Source organism: Grampus griseus (assembly GCF_964374135.1).
Source record: "Grampus griseus genome assembly, chromosome: 6".
Classification (NCBI taxonomy): Eukaryota; Metazoa; Chordata; class Mammalia; order Artiodactyla; family Delphinidae; genus Grampus; species Grampus griseus.
In genome coordinates this window covers 48,272,542-48,300,068 of record NC_139000.1, presented here as the reverse complement: position 1 = coordinate 48,300,068, position 27,527 = coordinate 48,272,542, and the positions used below count along the sequence as shown (strand labels likewise).

Here is a 27,527-nt window from a genome sequence, read left to right as displayed (position 1 = left end):
CTGCCACAATTCCGCCTTCACCTTTTACCCAAGCTGAGTGTTCAATAGAACACACTTTGAGTGTTGGATTGAACTCGATGCCTGGAGAGAGGCAGAGGTGAACTCTTTGGTTTACAACATTTACACTGTTAATTCTTCTTTTGATATTGGATGCATTTCACAAAAGAAGAAAAACAATAAACAATGTTCCAAGTTCCCCCAAACAGAAAATTGGTAAGCATTTCTTTTAGAAACCTTTGAGTTGATCTCCACAGGAGATGCAGGTTATGCCAGGAAAGCAAAAGACTGAATAATTATAGGCAAATGATGCCTGTTAAACTGTGAGTGAAAGTTGGAGCTTAAAGCCTGAACAGCCACGAAATAAAACTGCTCGGTAGATATTTGATCATCACAAAGTAAACAGTAAAGAGCCCGCTGAGCAGGTCATTCCAAGATCATGTCACTATACAGACTGAGTCAGGGTTTCACATGACAACGATGGGCATGGCCAATATGCAGATTTCGCTGTGTAAGTGAACCTATATTGTTGTGAGCTGAATGTTCACAACTTCTAGGTATGGAGGAGACTTCTGAGTGCAGGTCTCACTCAGACATCATCTAAACTACAAACAAATGAATAAACAACATTGAGATACATTTTATTTAAAACTAGTTGGTCCAGGGTGATGTTCAGCATGTCCCACTAACCTCAAAGGTGTCCACATGCGCAGACTTTGAGTATTGAAACAAGTCTGAATTAATTTACTGCAGCCTTACCTGTCTCTTCCAATTGGCACTTCTGACTCAGGCTGGGGAAATACATCAAAACATTTACAGCATCCGTTCCATTATCTGCTGCACATTCATAATGTTCTGCAGATAAGCACTTAACTCTAAGTGGGTTTGTAAGAATTGATTTGACAGCTTGCCTGGATCACAATATAGAAACTCATTTGGCAGGTAGAAAAAACTGCTTGGAGTTCAGAGTGGGGTGTGTCTTCTGTTGGTGCAGAGTTGATTCAATGAAATACTTTAAATAATAAACACATGTTACTCCAGACTTTGCTGTCACCCCAGATGGAAAGGGCATTCTGCAAACTCTAAAGCTATTTGCATCAAACTTAAAATCACTTAAAGAACAGAGTCTCCAATTTAGAGCAAAAGTTATTCCTTAAAAAATTACTGGATGCCTATTTGGCAAATTGAGGTATTGAAAATATCCTGTGAAATTCCATTAGTCGTGTTTATAAATTCTGTAGAGTCGAGTATTAAATATCCCAATCTGTTTAAGTGTAAATAATTCTTCTTGGTTGAGAAATGACAGTACAGTTATCATTTAGGTAGAGGAAGGAGAGAGACTCAGTGAAAGGAGCAATAACCAGCAGGTGTGGACACACAGGTGTAGGGGCTGAGGTGGGGGAATGTAAATATATTTAACCTCAGGAGAAAATGACCTTAGTCACAACATTCTCGTGGCCTTATGTTGTCCTTCTCTGTCCCACTTCCAATTACCTGTGTTAACACCTCCAGTGAATATCCATGCTCCAGTTGTCATGGCTGCTTTGATGAGACCTTTCCCAAAGACTTGCTTGAGTTTTGGCTGGAGTTCAAAGTTCTGTAGGCCCCCATGAACTGAGATGAGAAGCTTGGGAAGCTCCAACTGCCATTCCTTGGTCATCAGGTGTAGGAGGAGATCAGGTTTTGTATCGAAAGATACTCGTACGTACTAGAAGAAGGACGACCATTGATTAGGGAGACAGGGCAGGGCTGACTGTGGCTGCTTACCTTTACTGATTGCAATGATATGTATAGTTACTTGAAGAAAACGTCTTATAAAAACTAGATTTTTTAAAAGGGGCAAATCAATTGCTTTACCAAAAGAGCCTTCTAGACAAAGGGATTCACCATTTTAAAAGATTTTCTTGAAATTCTGAATGACTACAAATTTTTAAATTATTTAACTTTCTAAAATGCAGTGTAAACACAACTTTCCCTGGGATGGGTTCTTTGCTCAAAGGAAATCGTATTTATATTTTACCAACCTTAAAATTTGTGCAACAGTTCAAATGTTGCTAACATTTTCAATATAAATAATCCCCCTATACCAACTGGACCTAGATATGACTGTTTCTGTGACCCTATTATTTTGAGAGGTTTTGAAAAATTCTACAATTCTACATAATGTAACAAGAATTTTAAAATATGGTAACAGCTGATTATATTTATTTAAATCTAAAAATAACTGCATACCAAATGTTTTATCTTTCAAAGAAAAGTGACAGAAGTCATTCCAATTATTTTTGTAGAATAGTTGAAAAAAATTGAAGTGCATAGCAGATATCAAGGTATTACCAGATGCAACTGGAAATAAAGTTATGATAAGGATATATAAATAAAATGCTATAAATACATATAATGATAAACATCTATATAACTATATATATATATATATATATATACACACACATACTCATTTAGGTCTTTAATTATATAAATATTCCATTTCTAGCTGGAAACAACTGGAATATTGGGCAAATGCACCTGAAAGCCTTTTGAAATGTATTGCTGAGCTGGCATGAAAAGAGAGAACATTCAGATAGCTAAACAAAGTAGAAGCTGGAATCTCAGGAGGTAAGGAAATACCAAAGCAAGCTTTGGCCTTGAGGCTTTCTCCTGAATCCTGGAAGACCATGAGCATCTGCTTTGGTAGCTTAATGCAGTATGGGGGTGCCTAGGTGCCTAAGGAGAGACCCCACATAAAGCTGGGATACTTCAAAGGGCTCCACTCTCAAGTGTAAGGAAGAAAAATAAATAAGGCTGATGGTCAGAAGAATAGAGCAAGGAAACTTGCCTGCCTCAACCTTGATTCTCAGCAGATGGGAAAAAAAAAAATTCTCCTCTGGTTATTTATAAACAAAAGTGGGTCCTCATACAGGTTCTGGTCCACATTCACACTCTCAGTGTGGTTTGAGAAACATCAGAGTATTTAATATAAGATGGTTCTGGTGGGGTAATGGCTCCAGATAACTCTCAGAAGTAAATGCAAATTCTCTGTGGAGGAATACATCATCAATCCAGGTCTCAAATAATTCCCATGGGAAAATAAGCATCTCATTGTAAAAAAATAAAATCACAAATTACAAAAGGAAGTAAAGCAACATGAATGAGAACCAAAAGACAACGGATAGCAGAATAAGATCCTCAAAGATACTGAAATGTTCAGAGAGAGAATATGAAATAGCTACATTTAATATGTTAAAAAACATAAATGAGAAAATTGAACATATGAATAAAGAACAAGTGATTATAAAAAATGATCACACACATTTGAAAAAGAGTAAAAAAGAGAACTTCTAGAAATTAAAATATAACAATTTAAATGAAAAATACAGGGGATAAATGAAACTACAGATCAGACATGTTAACTATAGATCCAGAGAAATAAGCCAGATGCAGCCTAGAAAAATAGAGGAATTGAAAACATGGAAGAAAATTTGAGAATTTTAGAAGACGTAATCAGAATTCTAGATAGAAATAAAAGAGATAATGTGGAAGAGGCAATACTTGAAGAGATATTGGTTGGGAATTTCTCAGAATTACTAAAAATACTAATTCTCAGATTCAAGAAGCTCAATGAATCCCAAGCAAGATAAATAAAAAGAAACCCCACGCACAGATACCTCATAGAGAACACCAAAGGGTAGGGGGAAAAGCCTTCAAAAGGAGCTAGAATAAAAGACAGATTACCTACAAAGAAACAGTCATTAGACTGATGGCTTACTTTCAACAGCAACAATGGATGCCAGAACAGTGTCTTCAATTTGCAAAGAGAAATTATCTGTCAGTGTAGAATTCAGCAAAAATATCTTTCCAAAATGAGAGCATATTATAGACATTTTTAGACTACCAAAACTGAGAATTTACTTCTAGCAGACTTCGCTGAAGGAAATTTTAAGATATATGTAGCAGGCAGAAGTTACATGATCCCAGATGGATGATCTGAGATACAAGAAAGAATGGTAAACAAAGATATTAGCACATACAGGGTAAATCTTAAAAAGCACTGGTTGTAAAATATAAAATGATAATAGTGTCTAATATATGGTGGAAAGGGATAGAACTAAAGCACTGGATAATATAGCATATAAATTAGGGAGTAGTAATTAGAGTCAAAGCATTCTAAAGTCTATATATTATGTGGGAGAGAAAAGTTTTAATTTTGGAATTTGTGAAGTATTAATGTTGAAGTTGCATAACCACAAAAAGAATAGACTTGCATGTAATCATACAAACATATGCTTTTGGATGTATAAATAAAAAAGGTTATGCAGGAGATGACAATTTATTGTAATATTTTTTGGATCGGGGAGACCCCACTGTTGCAAAAACCTTAAAAATTATATGTCAATTCTTTTGTTAAACTATATTTTAAATATATTTAGCAGAAATGTGAGGTACAAACATACAAAATATCAAAGTAGCTTGATAAATTAAGCTGCATAATCAAGAAATACAGAAGAGCTAAAGTTTCTCATATACATATACTAGAAATCCAAAGAAGTGTTAGAATCTAACAAGCTGGTTCTATATTGATTTAATCTACTCAGCAAAAATCAATTCCAGAATGGAAAGAGTATAAAGGTTGGCAATTTTAGCTAAGTACATTATATCAAAAGAATTATATCACTTATTTTACATTTGGTAGTGTATAAAATAAGTGATATAATAGCTAGTGGGAAGCAGTTGCATAGCACAGGGAGATCAGCTCGGTGCTTTGTGACCACCTAGAGGGGTGGGATAGGGAGGGTGGGAGGGAGGTGCAAGAGGGAGGGGATATGGGGATATCTGTATACATACAGCTGATTCACTCTGTTATACAGCAGAAACTAACACACCACTGTAAAGCAATTATACTCCAATAAAGATGTTAAAAAAAAGAATTATATTACTTATATCAATAGAATTTAACTAGAGTTTACAATGTGGGAAACCGCATATTTTGTACACAAACTCATGTAGAGGGCAAGAACTTTCAGATATCAGCAGAAATCTTCAACAACAACGTGCTTTTTTTGGAATTTGTGAAGTATTAATGTTGAAGTTGCATAACCACAAAAAGAATAGACTTGCATGTAATCATACAAACATATGCTTTCGGATGTATAAATAAAAAAGGTTATGCAGGAGATGACAATTTATTGTCCAGCCTTGGGGCTGGAGAAAGGGTACTGCAGTGGTAGAAGCAAACACAAGGGTTTCTTAAATAAAAGCTTTTAAAATCATCTATTGTTATATTTATTATCTCATTGAGTGACTGTTTATAAGAAAGCTATCTATATAATGAACGCTATAAAATAAAAGAATAAAATGTTTTCTGTGCCCCTACACTGAACTTATGCTACTTAAGTAGTTAAAATTTGGTAGCTTTACTAGATTAAATTTATACCATTTTGAATAATTCTAGAAAGGGATATTTAGTAAAATAAACTAGAACTGAGACTCACAAGGCTTCCAAACTATACAAACCAAGAATGTTCATTGTGGAAGATGCTAAGAAACTGCTTCTCAAATTATTCAGTAACTTTATTTCAGTATCACTTTCTTATTCCTTCAAAAAACCCCAACTAAATAAGAATCCATATTCTTCTAAGGTGAGATATAAATTACACTTCTAAATATAGAAAAACATCTAAAGTATAAAAATCCTTCTAAAATTAAAACATCCTTCTAAAATCCCCTTGCAAGCCTAGATAGTGGTTCCTAAAATTTCTGAAGAACAGTAAAGCTGTAGTCCCAATGATTAGAGAAGGCTTACATGAGAACAGTAAAATGTTTTGAAAAACAAGAAAAGTAGTGTGATTATGGCTTTTGGAACTTCAAGATGCCTCACTGAGCAATCCTACCTGCACGTTTCATTTAGCCAGGTAAATAATGTGAGATTCTGAGCCACAGGTAGTGTCTGGGAACAGACACACATACATTACTAATGAACTCAATGTGAAGAGATATGGCAATCATACTAAATCACTACAGAGATTGTGTAATAATTTTAGTATGTGTAACCTAGCTAAATAACATATTATGGTGATCTAGTGGGTAAGACTCCACGCTCCCAATGCAGGGGGCCTGGGTTTGATCCCTGGTCGGGGAACTAGATCCCACATGCATGCTGCAACTAAGAGTTCACATGCCACAACTAAGAAGCCCGCATGCCACAACTAAAGATCCCACATGCTAGCAATGAAGATATTGCACACGTCGCAACTAAGACCTGGCACAGCCAAAATAAAATTAAATAAATAAATAAATAATATTAAAAAAATAACATATTATGGAGTTCAATTATTTATGGTAATTAGTAATAATAATTCTAATGCATTTTTAGGAATAAGTCTCACTTGGTAAATAATTCTCTTTGGGGCTTCTAAAGTTACAACTTACCAATAAGGAACCCAATTTACTGATCATGTAAGTAGTTCACTGGAAAGTGACCAACGAATCTAGTGAATATGTTAAAATTCCTTTTGAACTAGCTTCATCTTTTTCCTAGCTAGGAAACGAAGAAAAGCTTGCTGGTGATCACGAAACACTTGTTACTCAGTTAATAAGTGCTCCAGTGGGGGAATGAATGAATGACCTTAGATCACCTTGTCCCTGGTTCTCTGTCTTACAGACGAACAGAGGTATTCAGTGTCTGGCCTGTGTAAGGTCATGTTGCTCATAGGCTCTCTATCCATATTTCTCTCTACTCTCAATTTCTTAACTACTGAGAAAAAACCCCAAACCTACAATCAAATCCCTTGTGTTCCAGGTACATACATACTGTGTGCTTTACATGCATCATTTCATGGACTCCTCCCAATTACGAGGTTGGTGGCATCCACATTTACGGGGGACAGGAAAGAACAGTAAGTTCAACAGCTGTTAAGTGGTGATGACAGGATTCACACCCCAGGTCTGTCTGACTCCAGGTCCTTGCTCTTGACCTCAAAAACATAAATGCCTCCTCTCTCACTTCTCCTTTTCCTTCACTTACAACCAAGCAGTCTGCGAGTCCTAACGATCCATTTCTCAAATGGTGCTCTCATCCAGGCCTTTCCTTCTATTGCTTCAGTTGTTATTTTAAGAATAAATAAGAATGCTCTTTACTAGGATGTCATTTTGGGTTGTGGCAACAGTCCTACTGGTTCCTCTAACCCTGTGTTCTCAATGAGACACCAACAGGCAGATTTCTTTCCCCAATTCCTTTTTGATCATATTATTTCTCAATTCAAATAGTTACATCATACATAAACTCCCATTCTGCCTGTCATGGTCCCCACAATTTGGCCTTACCCTACTCATTTAAGAGGCGTTCCCCCGCTTCTCTCTGTATTTGGCTAATGTTATTCCCCAAGTCCTAGAAAACCCAGTCCCTCCCCTTTCATCTACATAAATCATTCTTGTCTTTCAAAGGCTCTTATTGACTGCTCCTTGGAATGCAAGCTCATGTTGACTCAATATAACGCTCAGTCAAACCCAGTCTAATATACATTTTTTTCCTGTTGTTTCTTGTTTGTGTCAGTTTTATCTCCCTATTTGCAAGATCTTTGAGTGGAGGGATCATGTTTGGTCTGACCTACGATTCTGGATAAGCCTTTCAGTACTGGCTATGATGTAGTTACAATCTTAGAAATAAAAGGGAGTTTAGAAATATCTTAGCAATCATGGGAACTAGAAATACTCTATTTCAGTTCTTCTGCTTTACAGATGACACTGAGACCCAGGGAAGGTGAGTGACTGGGAGTCAGAATTAGTTATCTAGTAATTAACCACTCACCTAACCCATTATTAAAGCTACTGTTACACTGAAAACTCTAGGTTGAGCTGTGCTTCTCAAACTTTAACATGCAAAACTCACCCAGGGGACCTCAAAAATGCAGGTTCTGATTCAGTAGGTATGAGGTGGGACTTGAGGTTTTGCATTTCTAACTAGCTCCCCAGGGACCACAGGAGTAGCAAGGATTACAACTCTTCCCCAGACCAAAGATTCTAAGTGGTGTGTCTAGCGTTTATCACTGGGCCCGAGGGAAGAAAGAACACTCAATATTTTACACAAAAATCAAACAGAAGAATGGAGGAAATAATGGAAAATTACTCAGGCCATGAGAAGTAGGAAAGTGCAGCCACTGATAAGCTACTCAATTTCAACTACCTAATTTTTTTTCACCAGGACTAATTCTTATACAAAGGAACACATGATTAATGACAGCCCACCCCTGATATCCAGAAACTGATAAATAACATAAATACTTGGTGTCCCTGTTCCTTTAATGTCGGCCATTATTTTAGATTTATTTTTTCCTTCCCTTGGAGAATAAAAGATTTTTTAAAAAAAGGAAGCATTTAAATGAATCAATTTGTTACTTTTTGTATGTTATTGTTTAGCAGCTCAAGGAAACAGTTTAGGGATAAGAGGATAATTAAAACTAAGGGATAAAATGACACTTTATGATTACCTGGAGATTTCAATTTTTAAATTATATTCTTATACCCATAAGAATCAGGTTATTCAGTAATTCTCCCAGTGCTTGTAATATAACAGTTAACTCAGGTGCTGAATCAGCAGCTTCAAGGTCATAAATGGTTGTACCCAGAGCAATTAATCAATTCCTGCTCAAAGGTCAATGTGATTTGAAATTAGGAGCTATTCTGGTTGTCAAGAGAAGCAATTTTGACTGTCCACTTGTGAGCTCATTAATTGCCAAGGGATCACCTTACAAATAACAAGAAATCTTCCTAATGTGTATATTAAATTTTGTTACCTGGGCAGTACTCTGATGTGGTGATGTGTGCTCCTATTTGCAGGTTTCCCAATCACGTGTGGCATCACACTCTAGCAACAGTTACAGTACTGGCACTGTAAGTCATTTGATCAGTTTGAGACCCTCTCTTGTAAAATAAGGGTGATCCTGACCACCACACAGAACACTAAAGATTAAATTCTGGGAAATGCCTGGAACGTTAGAAAAATCAGTATATGTAAATTGGATAAGAGTTACAAGCACTCACATTATAAATGACTTCTGCATACAACAGGATCCAGATAACTTGCCATTAGCTCTTTAATGTCCCCTTCGAAGCAGCCCTTTGTTTCTCAACTCTGAGCTATCTGAGGAGTGACTGGTGCAAGTTATAAAAAGTACCTGTCCAGAGGGAAAATGTTACCTCTGTCTGGCTACCTATCCTATCCTTCTCCCTCATGCCCTTAGCTCCTTACTTTTAATTTCTAGAAATAAATTGAGCTCAAATGAGTTACCCATGCCTGCACTGCGACCATTAGTGCCCCTGCCTGGCAGCAGAAAGCCTGTGTGATGAGCTAATGAGATTCAGAAGAGCATCTAAAGAATGTACTGTATAAAACAGAAGTTAGCTCTACTTGAAATAGTACTATTTGATCTATTCTTAGGTGCTTTGGAGGCCAATGCATACAAGCATGATTTTCACAAAAACACGTACTTTGAATTCCAAACCACAAACTTACAAATGAAATTTTGCAAGTGAGACTATAAGAGCAAACTAGAGCTTTTCTTTTGTTCGAATGGCAGAGGGCTTTGGTAGCTAAAACTCTTGAGTTTTTGCTTTTTCCAGTTGCTAAATTTATTTTTGTTTAGCAGGTGATTTCACTGCAGTTTTTTCTAAAGCCACTCTAACCTGCCTCATCATTAGAAATGTTACTATTCACTTGTCAAAGTAGAACTCAACTTTACTATGGCCTCACTGCATTAAACTGGTAGAGAGGTGTCACAAACCAGACAGTATCCTTCCCTTTACAACACCCAGGGCGGGTGAAGGCTGGAAAGTGGAGAAGCAGCCATCACTACTTAGAATAGGCTGGGGTTGTTTAATTTAAAATAATAATAATCTTCCTTTGGTATTCTGATCTTGACTTGCTGTGGAGCAATTTGTCTCTGATAATTACTCTGTCACCTTTTCAGCCCTAAATTTTTACTCACATCATTTTGCCCAGCTTTTTAAATGAAAAGGGAAGATATTTACAGAACAATAAATCTGGTTGCACTCTAGGAAATGGTAAATGACAAATCTTTCTAACTCTCACTGTGAAGCCATCTTTAATTTGGGGAAATAACCAATTGGTATATTTCAGTAGTACTTTTTCTGAGTAATGGAACTACTATAGCTAAATTTATTTTAACAGTATTTTCAATGCCTTTCTTCCGAGCCTGTAGTGGGAATTTGTCCCATTTTCCTTTCTGTTGAGATCTGTGACAAGCATCATTTCATTTTCTAATTCTCTGTAGCCCCATTTTAAATGAGTATTTTAAATTAAAGTTGTGGCCAAGGAGAATATGTTGCATCAGACTGCTGAGACCATTTTGCTGATATCAGCTTTCCAAGTCCATGGAGCCGTTGGTTTTGCGCCAAATGTTTAATGCTTATGGTGGTTTAATGTATGCAAAAGTTCCCTAGAAAGAAGATATGTGGAATGCAAATGTAAGGTGTCACTGTTATTGGATTCCTAGTTTGATGACCCACAAAACTTTGGGAGTGAAAATGCCATTGTAATTTATTCTATATTGTTTTTGTGGTTCTTCAATGTTAGATAACAGGTGCTTCCAGGTGATGGATGCTGATAAGCCAAAGCTAAAGGTTTAGAAATAATATAAAACTTCACTGAGCATATGACCTAATTGCAGGGGTACTCTATGAATTTTCTGCCAGAATTGCTTTTGTATAAAATTTTCTAGAACAAGATGAGTTTCTTGAGGAATGTCGGTTTTTCCTTCCCTATAGGTCTGTGACTGAGATCAGAAGTTGAAGTGATATTGATACATTCTAGTTTTATTCCCAGCTTCAGAAAGGCTTTCCAAAGGTACTGCCAGTCTAATGGTCTAGAGATTTCAAGGTGGCAACTGGAAAGCAACAGAGCAATTACAAAACCCCTCAAAAACCATACCATGCTATATAAAGCTTCTTAGTTAGCTATAGTCCAGTGATGAGCTATTTTGTTTTGTGAACTGGGATTTATTTAATGTATTTTGTGCATGTCAGTCAGTGATTCCCAGATCAAATCTGTATAATGCAAAGAAAGATAATGTTTAAAAAATCAGATTTAATCCTAAAGCATTTTAAGAGTATAAGGTTGTAGACGTCATGCAGCTGACAGCCTCCCCACCTGCCTGAGTAGCTCCTCAGTTTTACCTACTCCCTCTCACACACTCTCTGGTAATGCTCAGAGAAGAAGGCTTACATCCCAGCTGACTCAACAGTTACAGCTCTAAGTGTGAAAATGAAGCACAGGGATAATTCTCTAAATTATACAAAAACTGTAATAAGGGGCTCAACCTGATCTAATAAGCTGAGTAAACAGCAAGGGAAAACCCAAAGAGAATTATGTGGGTGACTTGAGAAGTTTAAATACAAGTCCTTAATTAGGTTATACTTACCTGGTCTATAAGTCAGCTCAGCATTAACTGGAAGAGATGATTAGTAAGCAAATAAGAGTCTGTCTAATTAAGTCCAGCACTGCTTACTTTTCTAAATAATTTAATAGACTCAGCCCCAGATAAAGAAGAGTCTTTGAGAAAGGACCCAACAATGTCTGCTGTTGGGCCATTTTGGTATTGCTCTCTCAGTCAGTTTTAAAAGTTACCTGGAACCCAGTCTAGTAAGAAAATGCCTAAACCAGAGCTTTAGTGTCTTAGTACCTTCTTCCTTGGTCCTCATGTTCTGGTTTTTATAAGGCATCTGCATGAACTGCCAGGTTGTTTAACAGCCCAGGAATGGATTTGGGGGGCATGAATTTTTTGGTAAGATGTGGCTTGGTATAGAGAAGAGAGAGGAAAGAGAATCCTTCACTCACTGTCAGCTCTGAATGTCTCTGTTTTGTGTCACAACTTCTTTCTCCGTAAAGTGTGAGAGACTCTGGTTTCACTGCTATCTCACTGGGGTTTGTCAAGTCTGAGAACTGAGGACAGAATACCACAGAGTCCTGGGAAGGGCTCAGAAAATTGCTCCATTAACCTAGGATATAATTTTACAGAGAGCTCTTCCTGCTCACAGCTTTTGAGTGTAATTAACCTCATCAAATACTAGTGATTTTATAATTCTATTAGAAAGTTTTCGAAACCCTTATAAAGAGTTAGAAACATAATAGTAATTAGCTTCCTTTCAAAACATCTATTATAAGCTGCACCAGGAATACATGACAGAGAAGAAACAGAACTGATGGAGAGTGCTAAGGATCCTGAGTTTGAGAACTATCTTTGTCAAATAATTGGGTGACTCTCAGAAAATAATTTAACCTCTCTGGGCTCGAGTTGCCTCATCTATAAAATAGGTAGAGAGATTGGGATTATTCAGTATTTTTTAAGCCTGGCTGAACAGTAGATTAACCGGGCTAACTTTTAAAACACTTTGGGGACTTCCCTGGTGGTGCAGTGCTTAAGTATCTGCCTGCCAATGCAGGGGACACGGGTTCCAGCCCTGGTCTGGGAAGATCCCACATGCCACGGAGCAACTAAGCCTGTGCACCACAACTACTGAGCCTGTGCTCTAGGGCCTGTGAGCTACAACTACTGAGGCCGCAGGCCACAACTACTGAAGCCTGTGCACCTAGAGCCTGTGCTCTGCAACAAGAGAAGCCACCGCAATGAGAAGCCCGTGCACCGCAAAGAACAGTAGCCCTTGTTCATCGCAACTAGAGAAAACCTGCACACAACAACAAAGACCCAATGCAGTCAAAAATAAATAAATAAAATAAATAAATAAAACACTTTGGATGTCCAGGTTCTATATCAGACCAATGAAGACGACTCTCTGGGAATGACTCCTGGGCATGTACATGCCACTCCTGTGGCAGTAGCCCCACAGGTTACTGTGAGCCTCCAAGTAGAGAACCACTGCATTGATCCCTCAAGGGTCGCTGGTGATCAAAGTCCTGTGACATCATGCTGTACTGTCTATGTGGTAACAGAGATACATATGTGAGATATGGTTCTCACATAGCCCACCACATTTTAATAATGAGTCCCTTTTCTCCATCTGTATCTTCTACCAAACTATGGCAGATTCTGCCTCAAATTGTGTCCAGATCACATTGGCATTTTGAAGACCTAAGTGCTTTATTTTGGGCTGTCTTGAGGGGAAAAGTTAATGTTATATCTTATTTTTTAAAAAATTAATGAAGGTCAAAGTTAATCTGCCCTCTAGAATTTTTTGACCACTTTGTTAAAAATCATTTCAACTTTCAAATATTCTTGTCAGGAGAAGGGGACCAAAGACATATTAAGTTAGTTGACCTGTTTCACTTCAGTCTTGGTGAATATTTAACCATGGCTTCCCCATCTAAAGACTGGCACTCTTTAACAGACAGTAGTTGCTGATTTTTCCCTTTGATGAACTGCATTTCGGTTTGTTGGAGAGAACAAGAGGTAAAGAAGGCACAGGTTGGCACAAAATGACTGTCTTGCCTGATAAAACAAGTCATCTGTCCTATGGATAACTCCACCCCTTTGTCTAGACAGGAGAATCGGAATAATTCAAGGCCAAGTATCCAAAGTGGACAAAATGCTCATTGTGCCTAGATGAACAGTGGGGACTCCCACTTGTTAAATATTGGGTTGTAATAAAAAAGAAAAAGTGGTCCTCATTTGGCAGGTTAAGACTCAGAAACAAAGGTTTCCCCTTGAAGTGACTGCTCTGAGACCACCTAGGGCAGGCGAGACCTAGCCTCAGTGCCAGCTTCATGGTCGTGCTACCAGCCCAGTCACACTGCTCAGAAGGGCAGTGTTTAGGGTTTAATGTTCTGCACTTGCTGTCTTGAAATTCCTGACAAATTTACCCTTGAATCCGTGTTTTGTAAGTGAAGGCGGATGGGACAGTGGGGCATGTGCAGAGGGCCTGGAGCCTCGGCTCACACGTCATTCACAGTCGCACGTCCTACCTCCTGCTGCCTCGCCAGAATGGGATTTCATTCATACCCGCTCCTGCTTTTAGTATCCCTGCCAGCCTAGCCTCCTCTCCCCAGCCCTGCCTGGGGCAGCTGACAGGGCCGTGTTCCATCATTACCCTCCATCTCTGGCTGGGACCTGGGTGCAGGCAAGGGCAAGGGCAGGGGCAGGGTCGGGCATGTGGCCTGTAGCACTGGAGGGCAGGGTAAGGATGTCCTTGCCTTGGCCTGGCAGTGCCGCAGTGGTGTTGTGGGCAACTTTGTGGGGAGCCTCCCCCACTGGATACTGAGCACTCCCAGTGTGGAGATGGCAATCCATTGACGGGTTGGGGCTGCAGTCATGGGAAAGGGGCATAGATTTCCCTACCCCTGCTGAGGGCCTACATTTTCATTTTATACTGGGCTCCACAAATCATGTAGTTGACCTTGCCTAACCTGATTGCCAACAGACAGCTCTGGGCTGGACAGAGCTATGTGGGGCCTGGGGAGGGCTGTCAAGGTTCAATGTCCTAATGTGTTCACTCTTCTGGAACAGAGTGAAAGATCTAGCTGTCTCTTCAAGTTTTTCCTCTACTGTTAGATACCATAATATACACATATCATATAGTAGCTGTGTGACATAGAGAAAATTACTTAACTTTTCTGTGCCTTAGTATGTTATTCTGTCATGCAGGAATAATAATGCTAGTGTCATAAACATGAAATATACAAACACAGATAAGTACTTGGCACAGTGCTGGGCACATAGTAGATGTTTAATAAGTTTTAGTTGCCATTATTATTGCGACTGTCATTATTATTTGCTACAGACCCTGAAAACAGTTGCAAAAGTATCTTGATTGATACTTTGAAGGACACATGTTCTAGTAAATTTATTTGGAGATTCAATCTCCAGGGTTCTTAAAAATTTCAAATTCACTAGAAATTTTTAGGAGGGGAAAAATTTCAGGTAGAAGAAAATTGTATAATGAGAAGGAATCTTGGCTTTGTCCATCATAAAAGGCACAAATGCCACACCTACAGTAGCTGTCTAATTTTTGAAGTCTACAGTGAGTAAAGTAAAGAGGATACCAGGTAACAGCTCATTTTCCATTTTGCTAGAATAAGTGGATACAGGAGGTTGACTCAATGCAGAAGTCAAAGTGTATAATGTGGTGGTTTACAAGCCACATGTCTCCAGTCACTGATGAACTGGTGTCCACAGTGGTAGCCTCCAATTAGTGACTGTCACTAACACCAGTGTATGCAGCCTGGTACTCCTGTGGAAATATGTTAACATATCTTTGGATTCCTAGGAAGTAAACAAAGCTGCTTCACTGTGCCATTACTATGATTTTCATAAATATATTGAGCACTAGCTGTATACCGGTGATTTTATATTCTCTCTAATCCTTGTAACCATCTCATAAGGAAGACATGCCCACTTTATAAATAAGAAATCTTGAGGCTCAGCTAAGTTAATTGGTTTAGCCAAGACTTTTTTTTTGCGGTACACAGGTCTCTCACTGTTGTGGCCTCTCCCGTTGCGGAGCACAGGCTCCGGACACGCAGGCTCAGCAGCCATGGCTTACAGGCCCAGCTGCTCCGTGGCATGTGGGATCTTCCTGGACCAGGGCACGAACCCGTGTCCCCTGCATTGGCAGGCGGACTCTCAACCACTGCGCCACTGGGGAAGCCCTAACCAAGACTTTTTAACTGGCGGAGAGAGTGAGTGTTTAGACACAGTTCTATATGACTTCAAGATTATGCATTTTATTTTAATTGATTGCAAAGCCTCTCCTGTAACTATAGTAAGTGAACACTTAGTGGAAGTGATAACATAGCAAACATTAATTGAGCTTTAACACCAGGTACTCTTCTAAGCACTTAATATATATTGACTCACTTAATCCTTGCTACAGCCCTATAAAGCAGGAATTACTATCCTCATTTTGCAGATGAGTAAACTAAGGCACTGGGAAGTTAAATAAACTGGGCCAGATTTTAAACCAGTAAGTGACAGGCCAGACTATAAACAAAGCAATGTGGCTTCAGATTCGGGGCTTAAGAACTAGGTGAAGAAATCAGAACTTCTTGAATTATTATTATTATTATTTTTAAAATTTTTTTAAGGAATTCCTTTATTTTTATTATTTATTTATTTAGTTTTGGCTGTGTTGGGTCTTTGTTTCTGTGCAAGGTCTTTCTCTAGTTGTGGCGAGCGGGGGCCACTCTTCATCGTGGTGCGTGGGCCTCTCACTATCGCGGCGTCTCTTGTTGTGGAGCACAGGCTCCAGACGCGCAGGCTCAGTAGTTGTGGCTCACGGGCCTAGTTGCTCCGTGGCATGTGGGATCTTCCCAGACCAGGGCTTGAACCCGTGTCCCCTGCATTGGCAGGCAGATTCTCAACCACTGCGCCACCAGGGAAGCCCCTCTTGAATTATTTCAAAGGGTTAACTGAAAAATTATGACTTGACTTTCTAAAATAATATACCAAGATATGCACCCAAATGTATGTCCTTCAGAGTATTAATCAAAATATTTTTAAAAATTTTCAAAGCCTGAAGCAAACAATAATGATGATAGTAGTACAAATAGCAGTTAAAATTAATTTTACATCTATTATGTGTCCTGGCACTGTGTCAGATGACTTACATATGCCATCTATTTAACATTTATAATGGTAGTATTATTATTCCTAGATAACAATAAATTACGGAGGCCCAGAGAATTTAATTGATGTTTCTCATGTCACACAGCAAATATATGATGGTTCTGGGATAATCTTAGACTGTCTGCATCCAAAACCCACATTCTTCACTTCCAAACTAGTACTCCATTCTTTCAGAATTTTTAGTGGTGGAAAACTTTATCTTCTGAGAACAGACCTGATTTTTAAAAACTAGCAGAAGCCGTTTGTGACAAAGCCCTAAGTTTTTTTGAATTTTAGGTACTCGGGATTAACTTCTGATCAAAAACATCATTTGAAGAAAATACAGAGTGCTTTTCTCTCATGATCTATAAATTGTCTGAAAGCAGTCCCCAAAATTTGTTCTGTGCACTCGTGCATCACGGTAATTAGAATCTCCCTAGGTGATGACTTTGGAGGAATGCTCTACTTAAGACCAAATTTATGCTCTATATTTGACAGACACTGCATATTAATGAAGGAAATAATGGCTAACATGGGCTTGTGGCACCATGCTTACAGGCATCATTTAAGCACCCTATGAAGTCACTGGGTATACTACTCTATAATGATTATTGACCGCTAAACCACTTCTTCATCTGCAGCACTTTTCTTATAGGGAGAACTTTCATGACTTTTAATTAATGCACGGTTCCAGAGGATCCACACTGCATATGGTTCAATCTCATACTGTGAATGGGGACTGTATTGAATTGGGAACCCTTAAGGATCTTGTGTGGGCATATCCAACTCTTAAGTGGATGAGGAAGTTACCAAATCTTCATTTCCCTTGGTTCTGTCCAGGTCAAGACTACCTAACCCTTTCTTTGTTTTCCCCAGGCCTTTCTGGGGGTTGCACATAGCATCCTCCTTTTCAGTATATTGCTCAGAATTAATTTTCTTAGGGAAGAACTGTGAGAATAGCTTGGTCAGCTATTCTTGGTGAAGAAAATACTGCAGTGGGAAGGGGGGGATGGGGGAAAGGGGAGAGAAGAGGAAAGAGACAAGAGAGGTGGCTTTATTGCACATTTTTAGACTGTAACTGGTGTGAAGTGACTTCCCCTGCATTTTGCAGTATGCTTCTCTAAGAAAAATTTCCTCTCCAAACTTAGAAAGCTCCATGGCATGCCTGAGAACAGTCATCTCCAACTGCTCCACCCTCAACTAACTCTCTCTCTCTCAAAAGTTAGAAGCAAGCTTGTTGGAATACAGCATTTCTAGAATTTCCAAAAACACATGGTAGACTTTTCTCCTGGCAAAATCTGTCAAGTAGGGAGAGGTCCATGATGAAAGCTAAAATTTAGAAGCAACAGGGCTTCCCTGGTGGCACAGTGGTTGAGAGTCCACCTGCCAATGCAGGGGACACAGGTTTGTGCCCCAGTCCGGAAAGATCCCACATGCCACGGAGCGGCTGGGCCTGTGAGCCATGGCCGCTGAGCCTGCGCGTCCGGAGCCTGTGCTCCGCAGTGGGAGAGGCCACAGCAGTGAGAGGCCTGCGTACCGCAAAAAAAAAAAAAAAAAAATTTAGAAGCAACAACTCTTAGAAGTAAAATTTGTATACTTCCTAATGTCTCCTTTCCAAAAAAAAAAAAAAAATGCTTTTCATATGGAGCTGTTCTATTGAGAACATTATTGAACACAGCTGCTTGAAGAAAAAGCACTCAATTTGGATGACAAGATCTCTGTTAGAACAGGGAAGGAAATAGTCTGGGATGATAATTTCTACCTTGAATTGAGAGAAATGCTAGTTACGAACAGAATGAAACAGAGACCTAAAGTTAAGATATTTTTTACCAAAGGAGTTAGAAAAACATGTCTCAATGGATGAGACCCAGAAAATAAAATAATGAACAGTGGATAACTGTAGATAGCTACTTGTTATTATTATTAAAAACAAGAGTCACTGTGTCTGATCTCATATTAATCATTTCAAAAATCCTGAGAGGAAGGTTTGCACCATTTGACAGAGGAAGAGCAGAGAGGCACAGGAGCAATGCAGTTAGAGCAGGTCACCCAGCCAGGGACTGGCAAAGCTGGGATTCGGCCCAAAGACTAAATCTCCAGCTCTTCACCATTCCTTTGCAGGACCTGAGATAGAATTTGAGAAGTGACTGAATGGTTTCTGATTACCATGGCTTTGTTGGAATGGCCGCCTCCTTGGAACTCAATGGTCCCAAAAGCATCTGTGGGGCTGAGTTGAGTGTGCTTGCTGATGGACCACTTCTCAGACTGGATGTCATTTCGGGAGAGGCGACTTTCATTTTTCTCATTCTGAAGAACTGAGATACTGGGAGTGAGGCCGACATGCTGGCCTATTAAACGCCCGCAGCAACACCTATAACATAAGAGGTCAAAGTGAACCCCTTGTATTAGTGACAACTGTAATACACACTGAAGGCAACCTGCTGGAGAAACCTACAAACCGTAGCAAGCCAGCGAGTCAGTTTTCAGGTGGAAACCATAATGTGGCCATACCTGGCAAATGGTGAACTCGGGATTTACTTGACATACATTTCTTTTCTTTTCTGGCCCCTCCACATTTTCCTCTAGCTGTATAGGCTGTAACATGCCTCCCATCCTTCTGCACCTACCACCTTTCACACCTGCCACATTGTTCAGGATTGGAACGAAAAGAACGAATGCCATGTAGATTTTTCTACTTCTCACTCCTCCCATCTATCAAATCTTGCACGAAGGACACTGAACAGCTTTGAGGGAAGAATTTTAACAGGTACATTTAAATAAGGACTCTCAATCGTATGTGAGTCACAACCTAACTTGTCTTTTCCCAATTGACACTCTCTGTCATATATCCAATTCTGAGAATGAAGATCTGCAGCTGAAGTGTTGTTGAAGAAACAATGAAAAAATGATTCACAAGGTATTTGAAAACAAAATTCACCCCTCATATCATGAAAATGTCCTTCATACTTTACTACTAGCACTGTTATGACTATTAGCAATAATACTGATACAGAGCTATCATTTATTAAATACTAACAATGTGACATTCATTTTATGAGTAAAATATTATAGTTTTGAAGGTTAGGTAATTTGTTCAAGGTTATACAGCTGGTCTATAGATTCCAGAGTCTATATTTTAAACTACTCCATTTTACTGCCTTTTCATAAGGGCATTTCCAGACATTCATATGTTACTTTATCCCAAATGCTTTCCACCTTATATACTGTTGATCTTCAGGAAGGTAAGTAGAATATTGGATAGAAATCTATCCAGTGATTGGATAGAAATCTGAAGGTCTGCAGTCTAATTAGTAATCTGCTAGGAGTATTTCCTTTAAAAGTCTCTTTTTCACTGTAGCAGAACATTTTGGTAAAAAGTAAGCATTTTGATGAAATGCTGGAAAGGGAAAACCAGTAACCACACTAAATATATATATATATATATGTATATGCGTACATCTATATATCCCATTCATATATTTTATATCTATCTATATCTATATCTATATCTATCTATCTATCTATCTATCTATATATCCCATTCCTATAGACAGTGATGAATTCCCTTCCCTATGGTGTAGCTTTTATTTTGTACAGGCTCTCAGACAATTAACTGCAGGCATGGCATATTACATGGTGTGTATATATGAGATTGCTTCAAAGATGTCCAGCAACAATTAAAAAATGATCTTTTAACATCTGTTCTCTTGCAATGGATAGTGACTGGTATCATATTTTTGTTCCCATAATTGCTACTTCAAGTTCTTGCTACATTATAGAGACAGCAAGATTACCTATGGGGGTCTTTGGTGCTGGGTATGATGTGAACACATTCTCTTTTATAAAACGCTCTTTCTATCCAGGACTTCTGAGCCTGAAAAAAAACAACAAAAAAAGAAGAAGAAAGGTGAACACAACCTTTAAGCATTTTTGACTAGAAAGCAAAATTTCATAATCACTTAAGAGACTAGTGTATCATAAACTGAATTGAAATTGTGGTTACTTCACACATAAACACTGCATATAACAAAATCAATTATTACCAGAATCTGCTGATTAGGTTATTTAACATTATAATATGAGAGTTAAAGGAAATGACCATAATAAAAAATGTTAGTAATGAAACTATATACAAGTTCATAGTGACTTTTGAAGAACAGAAAAATAATGCTATTTACAGAGAAAATGAAAGCCGCAGAGCAGGATGTTTATAACCCTTTAGTTAACAAGTATTCAGTGGTAGGAAGAAATATATCTAAAGAAGCATATGGTTTTCATGGCTAACACTTCCATTATATTTTCCTTATAGAAAGAGAGAAAAACGGTGAGGAAATTACATAATTCGAGCCCTAATCCATCACCATGTTCTTACTAAAATCCAAATTAGCAATGCTTGAATATGGAGGGGAAGAAAGGAAATGGAAACATAGGAAGATAAATGTCTTCATCACAGTCCAAAATTTCACAGGTAATGCCTTTGGAAGGAAGATACCACATTTTTTGGCAACTGACATGCCTTTCAGCATAGCAAACATGGCTTCTTAGAATGAACACTGTTGGGACTGTCCACCCAGAAGCCTGGCCACTGAGATTGGGCTCCCAGAAGGATAAAGGAAGTTTCAACAAACTGTACCATCTTTGTTCCAAAGCAGTGTCCATCCTTCATCCCTTAACCCCTTTTTTTAGCAGGATTTGAAACAGTAAAGGAGCCTCCTACGAAATCCAGTAAGCTACTCAGAAGATTCCTTCTCTAAGCGCGTGTTTAAGACAGAAGTTGCTAGAGTAACATGTAATGTTATATCTACAAGGTATCGTCTTCTCTCTAACCCAGCATCAGGACCAAATTCCTACTTTTAAAATATACAGGACCAAAGTGCAACTAAGCTGTTTACCTGGCCTGTCCCAGTGACCAGTGTTAACTGTTACAAGCCCCTGCTTGTTGGCTGTAATTGATATTGACTCTGCCAGGGACCCAAATGTCTGTATAAGTTGTGCTAAGGTCTGGTTTGCCCTCAACCCCTTAATATTGCACCTGCCTCCTCTCTCACAGTGGAGTCTATGCAAGCATGTAGCACAAAAGGAAGTAGTTGTCTTATATTCATGACAAAGCACATTTTAAAAGTAGCAACGCGGGGGATGCTTGAGGGATACAAAGGACCTGCATCCTGTTTCAGTCATGGTTACAATCAGGTTGCATAATTTCTGAGTGTATAAACATTGTCCAAGTGAAAAGGAGCACCCACCCTGCCACAGAGATCCCTGGGTCCAGGTGGCCCTCTGCACCCTCACACCACAAAACTAACATTTGCAGTCATTTGTCATCTGGGCATGGAAAAAGCCCCAGTGTCTATTCTTAAAGATTTTTCTTCTCAAATACATAGGAAAAACTAGTGGGTTCATCTTTGCAGCAGAAATGAGCTTAGCAGCATAGATAACCAGTCTTTATCTTCGTAAAAAGCCTGTAAGTTAAACTATTCATAGGCTGTGATTTTTCCTAGAAACTGAATACTTTCTTTGATAACATCTCTTGGCAGATAGATGGTAAAAATATTCCTCACTGGACATCTGAAACCAACTTTTCCTTCACCTTGGGGAGCAGAAAAGGGAGAGCATACTTTCCCTTTTTTTGTGGCCCACGATCTGGGAATTTCAGGGAGTGCTGATCAATACTCATTGAGAGAAAGCAGGAATGGCAGTATCATGTGTAGACAATGACGTTTGCAGTTAGAAAATGTTGTCGTGAATGGGATTCTGCAGCTCGGACAAAGTCGTATAATTTCTCTGATCCTTGGTTTTCCTCATCTATAAAATGGGCACAAACATAATGCCTGACACAGAGTTGTTATCATTATTTAGGTACCAAGTTTTCACCTCAAGAACAGGGACCAGTCCTAGGTTGGTCTGGTACTACAAGTTCAGATAAAGGGTTAGATGATATTCCTATGAAACTGCTGTAGCAGATCTGACCTAAATTGATTTCACTTTGCACTGGAGATGATATGCTCCCAGAAGGCCTGGCTGGCCACATACAAGGTATACAGAAAAGTTATTTAACTTTCCTGAGCTTTTTCTATAACATGAGGGTACCACAGCTACTTTGGAGAGTTGTTGTATTAATCAAAGCAAATGATTCAGAGAAAGCACCTGGCACATAGTAGGCACTCAGTAGTTAATAACAATGCTTAACCTTTATTACGGGTTCATCATGTACCTGGAATTGCGCTGTATACGTATTATCTCCATGGAGCCACACAAGAAGCCCATGAGGGAAGTACTACTATTATGTCCATTTTACCAATGAAAAAATTGAGTCAGAGATGCAGCAGATTAGAAGACAGAGTTTGAACGTGAGCAGTCTGACTCCAGAGTTCACACTCTTACCCACTCTACTCAACTGCCTCTCCAAATTAGGTGTTATTGGTATTAAATACCCTAGATCTGGGCAGTGCCATCTGGGCTTGCCTGGGAGTGCCTTCTAGAGGCATGTCTGGGAACCAGTTCATACCTGCACCTTTCCCCTCCTTATTTCCCCCTTCCAGTCCCCACAAGTGGAGTAATGAACACTCTGCTCTCTGTTCCTCTCTCCTTGGGGCCAAGGATAGAGGTGGGACATTAGGCAGACATCAGAATATAAGAAAGACGTAAAAGAAGGGGGGGGGGATCATTATAACGGCTACCCCAAAGAAGTGTAATCACACAGGACTCCCAACTTGAGAATCTGGGGGCTGCAACAAATAGATTAGACTTTTCAAGGGCACCTCCATTATTTCTCTCACTCATGGATCCTGGTTTCAACTTGGAAGGCCCTGGAAGGTGTGTAATAAGAATGACTGCATATGGATTGCCAACTTGTTTGTTAGTCTTTAAGTAATCTGACTTATGTGCAGTTTAGCAACTTAATTACCTTCTCAAAGGTGAAAAGCTACCTCACTGTCAGCAAAGGGATTGAGGATCAGTTTTTATTTCTTATTATTAGCAAACTAACAGTTTCTCTTGCAAAAGCATAGAAAATTTGAGGGGGGAAAATGTAAAAAAATCTTTCCATCATTCATAATTGAGTTGGATTCTCTTTTTGAGAAGAAAAGCATAATATATAACAGGAAGAGTGCACATATAGCACATGAATTAGGAATTCTACCAAATATCATGCACAATTTACTATGATTTATTGTGGGCTTTGCTTTATTGTGCTTTTATTCAGTCTTCAGTGTGGATGGATATTAGATTTTTAAAATCATTTTCTTGGAGAAGGCATATTTGATGTATAATCATGATTTAACTTGTTCCCTAAACTAATTCCCTTTTCTTTTGTTCAAAGGCTTTGAACTACTCTGTGTGAAGCTTTATACATGGTTGCAACATCCAGCTAAGTTAGCACAGAATGGCTAACCTTATTGTTAGAAAGAATGAAGCAGTTTTGACATGCCATATTTCTAGCTGACCCTTTAATTCTCTTCTAACGCAAAACTTCAGCAGCATGCCTTAAAATCTCTTCTTTCTAAACATGCTTTGGAGGGCTCATGTACTCTTAGAAAAGGTGGCTTCTATCAGCTCTTAGAAAATCACTTTTCTAAAGGTAGAACAGTCACATCACCATGACTGAGTTTGTGAAGGGCTATTTTCTTTCTTGTCTTTCTGCATTATCAGTCATGTGTGATGTGTAATAGGGAACTGTTTTTCAAAGGCTAATAATTAAAGGACATCTTATTCAAAACAAAAATGAGGACATTCACATTTCAAGAAAAGTATAATAATAACTCTCAAAGAATAAAGTACGTATGAATTTTGAAAGTCAAATATACAGTCAATAAAGCATCAAAATAATTGGAACTGAAAAAAGAAAAAAATAGTTTCATTTAACCAGGTTTCAACTCTTTTTCACAAAGACTCTGCTACAAACGTTAGTCTCTCAAACTTCTTTGACTCTTCTTACCACCCACTCCCCATTAGCTACAGAATTAAGACCTTCTCCGCGCAACGATGATTTACAAGTACTTACACAGAGTATGTATTAAATCTGTCTACAGAAAGTCTCAGAAACTGCTACTGCAATCTACCCTTTAGCAGGGCAACTTAACAGGACACCAATCCAGTCCAGTAATTGCAAAATTAGAAAAAAAGGAGTCCACTAACTTTATAGGAACAAATAAAGCAAAACTTTACTACATCCCTCATTTTGAGACTCTCAGGTTTAAAAGGTACACTCTGCCCTAATCAGAACAAAACACCAAAGACCCCAAGGTACTGAATGCCTGTGTTCATTTTTACCTTTTGCTTTCCCTCAACATCTCCCTGGCATTCCCTGGGTCTTCCTCTAGATCCCCAGATCCAGTATTGGGAAGTTGAACAAGAAGAAAATGAGCTGAAATCATTTTACCTGAGCATTGACTCTGGGTGGTGGCAAAGGCAGTCCCACGAGCGGCTCTTGTTGCTTTCATTTTGCTGTGTCTGGGGCTGGTCATCCCGTTAATAATGCTCTTATGACCGCCCACTGGAAAAAAAGTCACTTGCCCGGCTCTTCCCCCAAGAGACGTTTCAAGTAAGCAATGAATTTGGGCAGATTAGCCCCTTGGAATGTGCTGCTTTGGGATTAGCCTCACTAAGAATCCCATGGACATTCCCTCGCAGCCCTCAAACACTGCTTGATTTGAACATCTAATCTGACGCCAGAAGAAAAACAAATCCCCGGAGAGATCGGATTTAACTGGCACAAGTCCTGACAGGCTCTCCCCCCTTTTCTTTTTCCATTTTCAGAGAGAAGGCTTGTGAAAGTGTGATAAGGTGTTCTGAGTTCTAAAAAGTTCAACTTTGGAAAGCAAATCCTTCTAAAGAAACAGTATATTAATGCTCCGAGTGGTTTGAACACACAAGCGGCATTGTTCATTCCTTCCCAAAGGATGGAATGATAGCATTTCTTTAAAGAGGAACTGCTAAAAACTCTGAATGTTTCAAAAGGATAGCTGGGTCCCTGAATGTGAGCCCAAGGAGAATAAAGTTGGGGTCTGTCAGTAACCTTCCACAACTTCTGAGATGTCAATAAATAATAATAATAAAACTGATCACACTTCTTATCCTGCAGCCCCTCCCCCACTACTGTAAATGTGTGACTAGAAACCTACACTCCCCTGTTCCCCTATTAAAAAAAGATGAGCTGGGACTATTACAGCACATGGATGCAGGCTGAAAGCAGTGGCATTGTGATGTGTTTATCTGGGGCGGGTGGAGGGCAACTTAGAGGTTTTGGCTCACACAACACAAAAGGGCTCTTTCAAATATCTTCCAAGAATAAGTTTTTTAGATAATAGTAGTTCTTAGCTAGATAAGTGAACGAACTGGGGAAGAAGAGAGCTCAACTTTCAACAAAAGGCAAAAATACTTTTAAAGAAGTGACTATGTGAACACTTCATCTCCAAAAGACTTTTCTTGCAGATGGAAGTCAGAGCTGAGAGGTGTGTTCATCATCAACTCTGTGGGCTGTGAACCTCTGAGGGCAGTGTCGTTTTGAGCTTCATTTTCCCACAATCTCCTGTCAAAGCACCTAGTATGTGTTATGTGGGCACTCCCTGAGAGTCACAGTGGGAACTGGGTGACTTATTTCTAGCTTGGATCAGATCCATAGCCTTCTCCCTGCCTCTCTGCTGTTTCCAGGATGGATCTCTTTCAAACTCCCCCATCTTCTGGCCTCTCACTTACCAAGGTTTCCCCGGAGACAAGGGGCAACAAACTACTTAGTGACTTTCAAGTGAGGAAACATTACAATAAGCAAAATGCAAATGAATCATCATCAGACTGAGTGTTAGCATTAAACATGAGATGGAGAAGTCCCTTTGACAGTCTTCAGAAGTTGGCTGCAGAATAATACGTAGTGATGGCCTTAATAATGAGGATACCCATCCTTCTATGCAGCGGTAACACTCCTATGCATTTATTCTTAGGGAATCAACAGAGATGTGAGCACACAAAGATGTTCACCGCAGCATTATTTATAATTCAGAAAAACTGGAAAAAAATGAAAATTAATGGGAGGCTAATTAAACTATGGTTCATGCTGTTTGATGACCACAATCAGGTTTCAGAAGACTATTTAATTACAAAGAGAAATATACATTTTCACATTGTTATGTGAGAAAAGCAGGACAAAATTGTAAGTAGAGAACAATTACAAATTTTAACTAGATACAGAGATAACTGGGAATATACTGAAGTGGAAACTGTAGCTAATTTTTATTTTCTTCCTCTTGCTTTTTTATATTTTCCAAAGTTTTCTTCTGTAACCATACATTTATACTCATGAAACTATATTCTATGTGGTCAGAAGATTTCCAGATTTTTTTTCCAGCTGTTAAGCTCGACCTTATGATAATGGGAAGTCACTAGGAAAGAGTAGTTCAGGAAGTGACTTACGAAGAGCTCAGTTAATAGAGAGGGCTCAGTGGGTAATATTTGGAAAGGGACGTTCTATAATGTACAGGGTGAGTTTCCTAGGGTATAAAGGCAGGAGAGAGTGAGCGAGCGGAGCAGGGAAGGGAACAGAGAAGAGGAGGAGGAGATGGAAGAAGACCGGGGTGGGGGTGGGGGGGCTGGCTGACATCTGACATCTGACATCTGAGAGATACTGACCTAGTAGTTTAAGAAATATTTGAAAAATCCAGCTTTCTCATCTTCCTTCTTCACTAGATATTACTTCAGTTCCTCATCTGATTTACTTTAAATCTTGAGTTCAATCAGATCCATACTGAGTCTTTTAAATATTGCCCATGTATTTTTTTTAGCCTTATTCTCGCTAGTCTTACTCATTTTTTGTTGCTGTTTTTCTTTTTGCTTATTTTTCCTTCCCAGAGAGAAATATTTGATAGGGAAAAGAATATGAGGCACCTTCTATGAACTTTACACCAAAGACAAAAATACTGTCACCAGAACCACGAGCATTCTATGTCTATGTGAACAAGGAAGCCTGAGGTAAAA

At 38.9% G+C, this 27,527-nt stretch overlaps 1 protein-coding gene across 21 annotated transcripts in view; it reads right to left on the bottom strand.

Moving 5' to 3' along the window:
* TRPM3 (transient receptor potential cation channel subfamily M member 3) overlaps positions 1–27,527 on the bottom strand; it is a gene marked incomplete at both ends in the record, with an annotated part of 787,829 nt that overhangs the window by 241,594 nt on the left and 518,708 nt on the right. For all 21 annotated transcript variants that reach the window (XM_082657218.1, XM_082657236.1, XM_082657222.1 and 18 more), the window contains 3 exons: positions 1,492–1,705; positions 18,729–18,933; positions 20,357–20,436. In XM_082657218.1, coding sequence (XP_082513344.1) covers positions 1,492–1,705; positions 18,729–18,933; positions 20,357–20,436 — 499 coding nt within the window. The remainder of the gene's footprint in view (positions 1–1,491; positions 1,706–18,728; positions 18,934–20,356; positions 20,437–27,527) is intronic.